This window comes from Caenorhabditis remanei, chromosome X (assembly GCF_010183535.1).
Source record: "Caenorhabditis remanei strain PX506 chromosome X, whole genome shotgun sequence".
Classification (NCBI taxonomy): domain Eukaryota; kingdom Metazoa; phylum Nematoda; class Chromadorea; order Rhabditida; family Rhabditidae; genus Caenorhabditis; species Caenorhabditis remanei.
The window spans coordinates 9,417,075-9,430,420 of NC_071333.1; the positions used below are offsets into that span (position 1 = coordinate 9,417,075).

A 13,346-nucleotide genomic window follows, 5' to 3' on the forward strand; every position below is an offset into this window, starting at 1 on the left:
TTGTTTTAGTGAAAAGTCAAATCCCATTTCAGTTTGTCTCCGCCGAACTCATGGACGATATTATCAGGGCGGCCCTTAACTATCTCAACGGCTTCAAGATGGGTTTCTGATATTCTGAACTTCTCACGTATTGTGCTATTATATGGTATGATATCGTAATTATAACTTTTCGTTTTTAATAAAAACTATTGTGTATGGAATTTTCATGTATCTAAAAAGTTTATGCCTTTATTTTTTAAAAATGTTGAAAAGCTCAGAAAGCGAGAAATGAATTGAATTGAATTTATTGTTTGATGATGTCGTAACATCAAAATCAATCCGGAAGGAGACTTTCATCAAACTCTCCAAAATCGTCGCTAGTATCTGTGACAGTTTTTCTTGTTCCCGTTTTAGGACGAGATGACATTACAACAGGATCTTCATACGCAAAGTCTTCGGCTTCTGAAAAAGTCTCAAGATGACTTTTCAATTATTACCAAAAAAAGGAACATACTCATATCTCGTTGAGTAACAGTGAATGGTGTGCTACTATCAAGAAGCGGTACATGTGCACTGTACTGTCTAGCCACACTCGACGCGCCAGACCCTGATCCAAGACCAGTTAATCCTGACGGAGGGAGAGAATGAGTTGAGTTAGCCGAGTGACGTTTTCCTTGACTCGAATCGCTCTCTCGTTGGAGACGAAGTTGGTTGATTCTGCAAAAAACAGTAAGGAATCGAATTTATACACTGTTCATTTCACTTCTCTGCTTTTTCCAATTTCTCTTTGTATTCCTTGTATTCCGCCATTCCCAAATCCCCAGCAATTCTAACCAAAAACTTGAGACAATCCAGATCCTGTGGAAATTTACGATGAATTTGCCGATAGAGCTCGAATGCTCTCTGGTAATTTCCAGTTCTACGCAAACAGGTCGCAATCATCATCTGCCACTTTGAAACGTTTGGTCTGAAATAAAAGATTCAGAAAGGGATTCAATCCCTTAGTTACTCACTGCATTAAGGCGGCTCTTTCAAAATAGTTAATAGATTTTTCAGAGAATTGAGTTTCCAGATAGTACGAAGCAAGCCATTCGACTGTTTCAAGATTAGACGGAAAATAACGATAGCTCTGAAAATGAATGCTGATAAATCAGTAATAAAACAACACTCACGTCATAGTGACATTGGAAGGCTTGAGATTTATCTCCTTCTTGGTCGTACAAATCAGCTAATTTTGAAAGAATCGCAGGATCATTGGGCACCAGACTATTTGCTTGACTGTATAGTTCTATTGCTTGTGCGGAGTCTTCCAATGACTCATATCTGGGATTGTTGTTAACTAATTAGTAAATTTTCAATAGTAACACAAATCTTACATCGCAGCCAATTGAACCAATACTTGTACATTATTCAAAAGTATTCCATGTAGCTTGTAGAAATATTCAAGTGCCTGCTCCAAACTACCTTGAGCTTTTGCGGTCAACCCAATATTAAATAGAGCTTGAACGCAACTAGCGTCGTTGCTCAGGGCTTCTCGATAATTACCCATTGCTTTATCCAAGTCACCATTCATATAATAAATATTTCCTTGATTGACAAGAGCATGAGCACTATAACGGTCAATAGCGAGAGCCTGGTCCACATATTGCTGAGCGTCGACGAGACGTCTACCTCCTTGCTGAAAATTACTTAAATTAAGTGTTTTTATAATCTCATCACATACCAAAAATCTCAACATGCAAAGATTGTTTGCAGCTGCACTTGCAGTTTTTGAGTCTTGAGCATTGAAAACTTTCAGAACTTCAATTGCTCCTTCGATGTCACCATTTTTCATCATTTCGCCAGCTTTGCTCATTTCTAGTTCAATAGCAAGTCCAGAATGAACCGATTGCTTCAAGGTTTCCAAGCACCACTCGTACCCAATTGCATAGCTGAACAAAATAATAATAATAAATGATTCACAAATATGTACTAACTCAGGAGCAATCACCGGACTGATAATTTTCACCGATGTGATAATTGCCTTCTCAGCTTCAGTTCTCATTCGTTTCTCCCAATTTCTTAACATATCCGAATTTAAAGTTTGGTTTAGAAGAACGTCGTCGTCGTCCTTTTCTTTCAAAAACTCATCATCAGGAAAGCCAGGAATGTCGACAAGTTTCACAAAAGATTCTCTCATTTTCTCCGCGTCTTGTGTGCAGAATGCAACAAGAACTGAAAAACACAAGTATGAGAGCTATTGATAGAAGAAGAAAAAAACGCACTCAAATTCAATGCAGTTGAGAAATTAGGCTGTTCTTCAACACAATGTTCAAAAGTGCTTATCGCATCATCATAACTGCCCATTCTCACAAATGTCACGCCGATATTGTTCAGTATTTTAATTCTGCTGTCTTTTTGAATACTTGGTACCTGATCCAAAGCCATGCGATAGTACTTCAAAGCTTTAGTGAACTCTCGCCGTTTGAAATAGATGTTACCAATGTTTACCTAAACGTAGGTGGTTTCTTTGTACATCTTTAGTAAACTCACTCTCAATCTTCCCGAATTAGGAAACATCTTATTACGGACTATAATCTCATATGTGTTCAGGGCTTCGTTCGTCATATCATTAGCCTCGTACTGTTGAGCCAAATTGAAGAGAACTGTGAAAGTCAGATCCAAATTCATACTTTCTACCAGGCCCTGTTGTTCTCGATGCTTTACAACAGCTCTTTCTCGTCTTCCGGCTTCTTTCCCCTTGTCCAATGCCTGAATTCTCAACTTTGAACCTCCCTGCTTTTCAATATTCTCACCTCTTTATACTTCTTCTTTTCAAATGCCATCATACTCTCACGTAACATATCCATTACCTTGTTTTCCATCTGCTTACACCTCTCCTCGCCACTAAAATAGCGATGTTTTGCTCAAATATTTTCCCATTGACCCTATTGAACTTACTTCTCCCCCAAATTCTCAGAATTTAAAGATGTCTCCGTAGCTTGAACTGAAAAAAAGAGGTGCGTGTTAATGTGAGCAAACGAACTTGACGAATTTGCGAGGTGTGGATATCTGTCTCACCTTTATTTGCAAACGATGTGTATCCGGCTCCACGGACAGCGGTCATCGGACGAGCCGGTTCGTTGTTGTTGGCCATTGCTGTTCGACCGCCCATTCGACTTTGGTCTGAAAAATGTTTGGATTGATTTAAAATCTTAATTTATCAATTCATTACTAATCATGGTGGGTGGAGGTTTTCCATAAGAAGAAGAGTTATCTCGGAACCCCATTTGAGAAGCGGTCTGAAAGAAAATAAAAATTTGTTACAAACTAGACACTCCTTAGGCAAGAATGTAGGCAAAAATGAATAGATCACTTACCGGACGACGTCCATGGCTAGAACGAGCAACTGCTTGTTGAAATTGCGGATTTTGAGTTATATTCTGAACAAATACAATTTTTTCGCGTTGTAATAAATTACTAAACGTTACCTGAATATCATAAGCTTTATCGTACGAATCAAAACCACCATAAAAATCATCATCGTCTTCTCTGAACGAGTTTTGATGCATTTCTATTGAATGAAGTGGTGAAGGAGCAAATGCAATGTGAGAATGCGTATTCTCGTTGCCTAGACTCCCAACGGAAAACACCCCACGCTCAATGTGCCCCTACTCCGCGTTTCCATAGTGATGAGAGCAATATAGAGAGGATGTAGACATAACAAGAAGCGAGGAGAGATTCAATAGTTTATACATGTATAAAGCTGAGGGGGTTTGAAACACATTTGGATAAAACGGAGATAATTTGAAATTTAGAAATATAGAATGAAAAATACGAATGACATAATGAGCGAAGGAACAAAAGAGATCATCGACGAGGATAGTGTACAAAATGGAAGATAAATTTGAATGGGTCGCTCGACTGCTTGAATCACAGTAAGGAATGAACCAAGTCCACATGTAGTTTCAATTGCAGGGCGGATGCAGTCGGTGTACGATTGAAGTGCGCTGAAAATAACGGTTCACTTTAAAAAAATGTTGTTAGAGAACTCACAAGCATGCTCCTGCTCCAGATGAGTAGTCATTGTACATTTGTTCGGTATTCTTTGCCAATTGAGTGAAACTTGCTTCACACATTGCGATTTCTCTGCTATCAGCCACCGATAAATAACAGTTCCAATTGTTCAGCATAGCTGGAAACTAGTTCATTTTGAAAACATTTCCCAGTTTTTGCACTCACATTGGTACCCTTCTCCACATACATACTCGAGAACAGAATCTACCACCGAAAAACGAGATTTCAAAGGTTCATGAGGGTAACAGGCCTGCTTGATATAACTTCCGCCAAGACAACTATTGTACCTTTGATACGCTCTGAATACAATATTTTTAGAAGTTGTGATCATTAGCCATATAGTTTTTGACTTACCCACACATCTGCACAAAATGAAGCTGAGAATGAGTTTTCATATCTGATAGGGTAGTTTGCTTTCCGCTAAGTGCACTGAAAACTCCCATATTTGTTAGCTCCTCCGAGCACTGAGCAATTTTATTTTCTGCTTGAGCATCACACGTAGAACCATAGCCAACCACATTTCTCATTAGACTGTTCGTTTCGAGAGGGGTATATCCAATTGCTGGAAATAGAATTGGAAAGTTTGGAATAAAGAACCAACGGGGTACTGTACCATTGACTGTGTGCAACAAAGCTAACGGAATTAAAGCGAACATGTTCAAGAGTGAAGTTGGTTTTCGGAATGGTTCTCCCGATACGGAAGATTGTTGGGTGTATAAGCTGTCACTTTTCTCCGCCCCGGGTGTCAAAAAGCGTATCATCCTTCGTTTTCCGTGTAGTTCTTTCTTTCACAAAAGTAAATATCCGCGGTTTGTAGTACATACCAATTGTGTACTCATGTCAGTCGAGATCACGTTTTGGTGGGCTCGCAGCTTGCATAGTTAGAGATTCTCTGTACCCAAATGGTTCGTAGACATCAGTTTCATAATGATCTGACTGATTTTATAGAAATATATTATGTCATGAACAGGTAAAGCATTTGAAGGAATATACAGAATAAGTAAAAACAATATAGAATCACAAATTAAAGCATTAATATTGAGATGAAATTTTCAATGTCACAGAGTCGCTTTCTTCTATCACTTGGAATTCCCATTTACAGTTTTCCGTGTTGGACGGAGCACTAAATACTCGATGACGTCAGATAAAGATATTATTCCCTGAAAAGACAATCTATTTTAATTGGAAAAAGTTTCTAGCATACCTTTAAGATGGTCTTGTCATCAACCATAAATATTCTATGAACATTTTTGTCTATAAAAATCTCAATGAGTGACCACAAAGTAGTGGTGTAATGTGCAGTAACAACTGCGTCACGACGAATCCCCTGAAAAGATTGAAAATCTTTTTCAGAATTCAATATATCTGACGAACACATTGATAATCCCGATCCTGGATAGCTCTTGTGACGGTGACACTGAGATCGATGTTATCAGAAAAGGCCGCTGACGCTGCATCAAATCTGGTGTATACTTCGACAACCTGAAACAAAGAATATTGATAGGAAACTAATTAATCTTCCATGAATTACAAAAAAATCCAGTTTTTTGTTCAGATCTCAACCTGACCTACCTTTAAAGTTGTCTTCTCCACAACTGGAATTCCACTGATATGGTTGTCAATCAACATGTCCAAACAGTCAATCAACGGTGTTTGTTCGTTGGCCTGAAATTTGTTGTTGTTTTTCATTTTGGTCAAAAAAATCAACGACTAACATATAGCAAGTTTTGCCATGTTCCAATTTCCAAGTCCACTACTCGAGAACTCAAACATTCTGGTCTCGGAAGGAGCGCGCACTGAAGTCAAACGATTAATACTCAAATATACAAAAAACAAAGATACTGACGTGTTTCCAAAGATAGTGTAATATCCTACGATGCGTCAGAATGTATGCACAATCCCCAGTGTTTTCGTCCATGACGGGAAGGCGATGAATTCTATATTTGGTAAGCAATTCGACAGCACGGAATATACTTTCTTTCAAACCAATGTGAATAAAAGGTTTCAATTGACCTTTCATTTCCAGACACCCTAAATGCGAAACAAAATTAGAAGTTAAATTGAATTTCCTAAAACAAAATTAATCTACCTTTCCATCTTGAAATTGGCATGTACGCAATATCCATCTGTCGGAAATCCTCATGGCTTAGCGGAGTGCCTTTGAGCTCGTCAAGATTCTCACGGTACTTCCACAACATCATAAGGACCTGTGAATGAATTCTTTAAGTCACGCAACATTTTTCAAACGGAATTACCATTATAAAGTCGGTAACCGATAATACTCCGGTAATCTCCAATGTTTTTGAATCAGCGACTAGACCAGTACGCATGCCTGTGAAATATTTCAATGTTACATTTAGAAAATTAAAATTGAACCTCACAATTATAAATCAATCCGTTGAACGCTTTTCGTACAGATATGTCATTGGTGAAAACGATTAGTTTGTTGTTCCTTGCCATAGCCTCGTAGCATTGTGATAATTGTAAAAGGTGTGTATAGACAATATCCGAGTTTTCTGGAACAATTAGTCACATTTCCCTAACCCGAATACAATGCATCTACTTACGAACGCCTATCCTCAATACAGTTTTGAACATGTTTTCGAGATCTTGTCTCTCTTTTTCATCAGGTCTGTCGTCATTCGCATATTTGACTATAGCGTGCTCGCTGAAAGAAACAGAAAAAAAACATATTTTCTTCGAAAAGTTATTGAACAGACCTTATTGAAGCGCCATCTCGCTGAATAGCTTCAATGCCATCGACTGGCGCTTTTTTCTTGCTGAATATGAAATGATGTTGGAGATCGAAGAATGCTGAAGGAAGGAGAAATATGAGAAGATAAGTAATGAAGTTCTGCAGATATTTTCCTCCGGTTGCAGGAAATGAGAAATTTATGTTTTATGTTGCGAAGACTAATAAATGACAGATATGCTGAATAGATTTCACGGAAAAGAATCTCAATCTTCCCTTTTTGTGTGGAATTCTTAAATTACAATCCACTAGTTATTCTTTTGATATTTATGTTTTTGGATTCTGATTTGTACACAAGTCTGCTAAAACAAAGAACACATTCCACAAAAACAGCTGCTCAAACTTAAGCGCTAAATATTTTGCAGTTATTTTCAATTGCCACCTTTTGGAATGCTTGGAGATTCAAACGTTGTGGCCTTATTGCGCCTAAGTCTGCCCGTTGAGTTATTCATTGATACACACGCATTGATTATCCTGTAATAAAAAAAGTAGAGTCAAAAGGCAAAAAACATGTTGAGCTTAAAGAAGTGCACTTTTTTCTTTTTATCGTTGTGTGGGGTTAAGAAACTGAAAAGAGACTGAAGGAGAAGAGGAAAGCTCTAACCAAAAAATGGGGGAAAAGCGGATAGAAACGAAAATGAGAATGTGGGACGAGGACATTGAAACCCTTACACGCGCGGCGCCGGGGCGTCGTTGACTGCAATTAATCGGTTTGTGCAGCTGAAAAGGAGGATTTTATGAGATTTGAAACCACGCATGGGAGATGAAGTAACGACGTTTCTTCTTCTTTTTTTTCATTCATCTCCTTTTCACCGCACAAATTTTGTATTCGGACCAGGAAAACAACAAATTAAAACGCACGTATATAGAAACATACATTATGTTTGCATACGGTTCAAGGAATTTGAAATGAACTTTCCCCCTTTCTATTGAAATTTTCTTCTCATCCAAGTAGGCGGAAACTCAGAGTGCTCGAAGCAGTGAGCAGCAAAAAAAGAAAAAGAAAAGGAGAAAGCAAGTGCACAAAAGCTGGGAAGAAAACGAAAGAAATCTGGCAGAGTCTTTTTTGCAAAAAGAATATTATGAATATGTTGTACATAACGTACAAGAGGACGGGGCTCAAGGATACAAAAAGTGGAAAAGTGAGAGGAAGAAAAAACATTCGAAAGGAAAAACGTTTTATAAACCGAGTCATCCGTTTTGTGTTTCGAGTTTCTGGGCTTACATTCAGAAAGAGCAAATTTCAGTGAGGGAGGCAAAGAGATCTGGGAATTTAGTAGCACCTGCTTCTCATAGACACCAATCGTCTTACACAAAAAGTCAGGAGAACCCGAGAGAAAAGAGCTCTCGTTTGCTCCGAAGTTTTGCCTCTTCTTCCAATTTTATGTATGTGACAATGATTTATGAGCGAGTTGAAAAAGAAGATGAGGTAATAGTTCCTCATTCCATGCAGAAGCACTTTCACGAAACACATGGGTCCAGTGGGTACACTAAACCCAAGTGCAAGATTGAAGACTCGAAAAAAATTGTGTATTGAAGTCGAGTGACGAGATGTGAATTGAAGATATGTATGGGAAAATTATTTCCAAGTTTTCTTATCTAATGAATTGATCTCAGTGTATAGTTTGACTGCAAAATACGTAAAATGTAATAGGATAGTAAAGAAAGTAAGAATGCTGTGATGGTAAAGAAAGTCCGTTCAAAATATCTGAGACTAAAATATATTGCAAACAGAGATTTATGAAAAATGAACAATATAGCATACGTCTTGAGAAAAGACCAAAATTTCTGTCGTCATCATAACAATCATGAGAAAGAATTCACATGAGCACATTTCTTGCAACCAGAAGGAGGAAAAGAAATTGTTCGGACGACGGAAATTGATAGAGAAAGTCAATTTCTTCTCACTTTGCCAGAGAGATAGACAGAACAAAAAACGTAAAATTTTGAGGGCACGCAAGTTTTATTTACTTTGGACTCCTACCTACTCAAATGTATCGTAGGTTGCAAACCACTACAACAAAATTGGCAGAAGAGTAGCCACATAATTTTTATGATCTCGGTTTGGCAACATTTGTGTATTACTCGGAAAGAGATTAATAGGATTGAATGAATTCAATTATTTTGGATAAGACTTGAAACGGATATGTGATGCTTGTCACTAATTGCTGAAGTGGCTGAATTAGATGAAAACTGCAGAAAGCTGTGATGAGCCGGAAGTTGCGGAAAACTTTATGAGGCTAGACACATTGATGAAACTAATATTGAAACCTTTTTGCTTCTTCTTTTTTCTCTTGCTCCTATTTGCTCTTTTTTTCGCGGATTTCGATTTTTGATCAAATTGAAGAAAAGAAATAATAAACCTTTTTCATTTTCTCAGAATTCTGATATTTGTTGTATATTTGTTTGGCAATACATGTGCGCATCCTGACATAAAAATCATGAATTTGTGAGGATTTCTCTATTTGACAAGATTGTCGGATTGTGCGATATTGATATCATAGTCAGGATTACCTCTTCTTTTCTGAATGTTGTTATTTATTATATTTTGTTCGTCTTCCTCTCAGTGGATGAATATACCAAGGGAATAACACATTTTCCTCGTGACGTATTCTTTTTGAGTCAGCATGTAAGAAAGTTGTGATTCCAGATTTCAATGATGTCTATATCCCTTTGTCAAGTATCAAAAACCAGACTGCGAACACGATGAAACACTGCCCTAATGACCTTGGAAAATAAAGCGGAATGGATGGAACATGAATAATTCTTCTCTGTCTTTTCCCCTTATAAGAAGCAGTCCACTGATTAATCATTGTCGACCACACCCAAACAGTATATTCGATTGGTCTTCAAAAAGAGGTGGAGCCTAATTGGGCAGAGAAAGAGGCGTTTTGTTGTCTTTTCATTTCATTTCATTCATTCATTCAGTTTTTCACCTCTGATCAACGCTTTATTTCCAGCTCCTCTCTCCCTTCTCTTCATCGTTGTCTTCCAATTGAAATTGAAACTCCACTCCAACTTTTCTATTACTCAGCGAAGACAACAAAATGTGTCTTATGTGTTCATGGAAACGAATGTTTATGTGAAATATGATCACGAGGTCAAATGTCCCATGACACTGTGTTTCTTTTTCAGGAATTGTTAGTTTTTTCACCGCCCACTTCGCCATTCGTCTTTTCTGGGAATTGGAATATTTTTCATCGTCCGAGAGCTTAATCATTGAGGAGAGCAAGTTAAGAAAGATCCATGTATGAGGTAAGTATCAAATAACAATTCCAGGTGTTTTTAGATCAGTAATTGAGATCTGGAGTAGGTAAAAAAAACCAAAAAAAAAACATCATATTTCGATGTCGAAATCTTCTCAAAAGTTTCACATTCAAAAATTTTTATTGGTTTTTGAAATGTTTCTACCATCCAATAGCTACAGCAGATCTCTAGCCTGCCAGGGAAGTGTAAGTTTCTGTTTCATGGTCAACATTCCAGAAAATTCCCGTGACAACAAACTTCTCGGCCTCTCCATTGATGACTCAAAAAAGCGAACATCACCCGACTCCGATAGAAATATTTTTCGTTTTCACTGCCGTCCATCCTGCCTTGTTGTCTATCTTGTCGTTCGTCATGAGTTTTGCATTGATTGGCGCGATGTGCGAGCGTGAGCGGCCATGAGCTGACCAAGCTTTTTCCAGGCACGTGAGTTAGTGAGGGTGGGCACACTCGCACACTGTCGATGGGGCGTGAGGTTAGGAACACACGCAAGAACTCAGAGCGGTTTTTCTAGAAACGAAGAAAAATAGACGACGGCATTTAGCGGTGGCGCGGAGACGGCAACAACTAGAAGAGAAGGAGGAAAAAGCGACGCAGCGCCCCTGCCGCCCGCACACTTTAGGCCCCCCCTCTCTGCCTCGATTTCTAGTGTTTGAACAGTGCGGCAACTCTTCTGCCATCTCCCTGTCAGTGAGCGTCACCTAAATTGGCTATCCTACTTCTCCATTTTATATGTTCACTTTTTTTCGACTTTTCGTTTTGTGTTTGTTTCTGTGGTGTGGTAGTGTTCTCTCCACTTCGTTTCATTTTGTGACGTGTCTAAGTTTGTATGCAACATACACAAGTCACCGCCACCGCCCTCATTTTTCTGAAAGTGGCAGCAGAGATAGAGAGTAAGAAAAAACGAAACAGCAAGAGATGCCACCAGAAGGTTTGTTTCATCTTTTCAGTCATTCCTTCTCTCTTGTAGTCCGTTCTCGTTGTTTTGCCACTATCTGAAGACCCTCGGGGCAGGGCGCTTGTCGTCCATTTTTTGTGTTTATGTAATGCAAAGAGAAAATTTCAGTTGGATAGAAAGACGACAAGATAGGAAAATAGGAGAGAAAGTGTGCGAGTAGGAGGACAGGAACACGGTGAGAACCCCGCCTCAAAAAATGTTTCCTTGTTTTTCATCCCTCTCATCCTCCATTTTCAACTTTCCCCCGTTTTTCAATTTCGGAGTGTTCAACAAGTTGACCAATCACCAATCAGGTTAGTTGTGCGGGAAACAACCTTGGTTATCGAACAAAACGGTTTTTGAAGAATAATTGTATTTCGGTGTCGGAATTATACCAACCGTTCCATATGATTATCGCATGACCGAAAAAACTTGTAACCTAGATTAAAATTCTAATCACTCCAAAGTTATTTTTATCAGATCTGATACTAGTTTGTCATGTAATCCCCATCCGATAGAAAAATCACTCGTCGTACATCATCCGTCTTGAGGTCAATCACAAGACCTGTACTTTTGCATGCGCCCAACTCTCGATCGCGTGGTCAACTGGTGGCGAACTCCTACCCCGCCTCGCGCCATGGGAGTCAGTCGGTCGAAAAATTGTCGTGTTGTCATCACAAATCTTTTTTCTTCACTTCTTTTCCCTCTTCAATCGGCGAATTGTGTTACCCCTCATAACGAGTGAGTTGGGGTTGTCACGGGTTTTCGATCCGGTGTTGATGAGTTATAGGGGGATAGAAAAGAATGAAGACGGATCAGAACCCAAAAATATGAAAACGAAACAACAAAACAAAAACATTGCATGTTATTTCGTTTCTCTTCATTCTCCTACCACTTTTTGTCTTTCAGTCGAAGAATCATCCATCGAAAAATCTAGAATTACATATACCACATGTTATATCAAATATGTAAGTATGTACACTCTCCCTTCATTCCACATTAATGAAAGTTAGACCGGAGGAGAGTGAAGGATTTTCCCAATTTTTGTAATGTCTACTAGTTTCTAGTCTCCACCCGTGGTCTTTGTTTTCAGTTTTGACTTCTTTAGATTCCCCGCCGTTTTCTAGTATTTAAGCAGTACATATCTGAATGTTATTCCTTTGCCACCGGCAGGTGGGGTCTAGGCTGTAACAAGCTAGATAGATATGTATCTTGTAGCGTCCCGATTGTTAGTGGTACAGTATGCATACAGTGCGTCCAATAATGATAGGACCCCCCTAGATTTTGGGGTTCCAGACAGAACCAGAACAGATACAAAAAATCTGTGATGACCATTCGATTCAGGGTACAAAGAAACCCCAGGGGCCATTTTTTCATGATTGTACCACTTTTCTTATAAGCGTACCACCAAAAAGTCATTTTTTCAGCCGTCCAATAATGATAGGACCCCCTCGAAAATCGAATTTTCAGTTGATTTTCAAGAAATTTTTTTTCTCGGAAAACTTTTAAAATCGATTGAAATATTCGTTTTCTGTTGTTTTCAATTGGTTTCATTATAGTTGTGGCGTTTTCAACCCCAAAATCAAATGTTAGCCATCTTCGAATTTTCACCCATCTGAAAAATTCACTGTTTCAGAACTTCGAGACCTGTATCCCAGCGCTCCGATCACGTATCATTCTGAAACTTTTTGGTAAAGTTAATCGAGCCATTTATGATGAAAATAAGCAATAGATTTGTAAAAATATTCATTTTCTGAAAAGTTATACTCAGGATTCTCAAACCCATTTCGACCAAATTCCACTATTTTCATAAATTGTGTCCAAGATATGGAAAAGTGTCTAAACTTTTTTTTTCCATCATTTTGGCACTATTTTGGCATATTTTGAAATGTTTCTTCATTCAGATCCAAGAATTCATATTTTTGACACAATTTATGAAAATAGTGGAATTTGGTCGAAATGGGTTTGAGAATCCTGAGTATAACTTTTCAGAAAATGTATATTTTTACAAATCTATTGCTTATTTTCATCATAAATGGCTCGATTAACTTTACCAAAAAGTTTCAGAATGATACGTGATCGGAGCGCTGGGATACAGGTCTCGAAGTTCTGAAACAGTGAATTTTTCAGATGGGTGAAAACTCGAAGATGGCTAACATTTGATTTTGGGGTTGAAAACGCCACAACTATAATGAAACCAATTGAAAACAACAGAAAACAAATATTTCAATCGATTTTAAAAGTTTTCCGAGAAAAAAAATTTCTTGAAAATCAACTGAAAATTCGATTTTCGAGGGGGTCCTATCATTATTGGACGGCTGAAAAAATGACTTTTTGGTGGTACGCTTCTCAGAAAAG

General features: G+C 38.3%; 3 protein-coding genes across 3 annotated transcripts; all 3 read right to left on the reverse strand.

The window, feature by feature from the left end:
- Positions 1 to 313: 313 nt before the first annotated feature.
- GCK72_023838 (uncharacterized protein) lies at positions 314 to 3,530 on the reverse strand (the record flags this gene model as incomplete). Its single annotated transcript, XM_053735582.1, has 16 exons — positions 314 to 441; positions 494 to 696; positions 743 to 946; positions 993 to 1,108; positions 1,152 to 1,302; positions 1,356 to 1,657; positions 1,703 to 1,910; positions 1,956 to 2,193; positions 2,244 to 2,469; positions 2,512 to 2,730; positions 2,775 to 2,865; positions 2,920 to 2,965; positions 3,040 to 3,144; positions 3,194 to 3,260; positions 3,339 to 3,401; positions 3,450 to 3,530. 16 exons carry the CDS (start codon positions 3,528 to 3,530, stop codon positions 314 to 316), a joined length of 2,448 nt encoding a protein of 815 aa, XP_053579148.1.
- A 242-nt stretch (positions 3,531 to 3,772) lies between these two features.
- GCK72_023839 (uncharacterized protein) lies at positions 3,773 to 4,691 on the reverse strand (the record flags this gene model as incomplete). The annotated part of the gene is made up of 5 exons (XM_053735583.1): positions 3,773 to 3,968; positions 4,015 to 4,153; positions 4,201 to 4,334; positions 4,390 to 4,597; positions 4,649 to 4,691. 5 exons carry the CDS (start codon positions 4,689 to 4,691, stop codon positions 3,773 to 3,775), a joined length of 720 nt encoding a protein of 239 aa, XP_053579149.1.
- A 423-nt stretch (positions 4,692 to 5,114) lies between these two features.
- GCK72_023840 (uncharacterized protein) lies at positions 5,115 to 8,833 on the reverse strand (the record flags this gene model as incomplete). The annotated part of the gene is made up of 12 exons (XM_053735584.1): positions 5,115 to 5,195; positions 5,240 to 5,362; positions 5,410 to 5,517; positions 5,608 to 5,700; positions 5,751 to 5,831; positions 5,882 to 6,066; positions 6,125 to 6,242; positions 6,291 to 6,367; positions 6,417 to 6,551; positions 6,603 to 6,703; positions 6,756 to 6,849; positions 8,776 to 8,833. 12 exons carry the CDS (start codon positions 8,831 to 8,833, stop codon positions 5,115 to 5,117), a joined length of 1,254 nt encoding a protein of 417 aa, XP_053579150.1.
- Between the last annotated feature and the right edge of the window lie 4,513 nt (positions 8,834 to 13,346).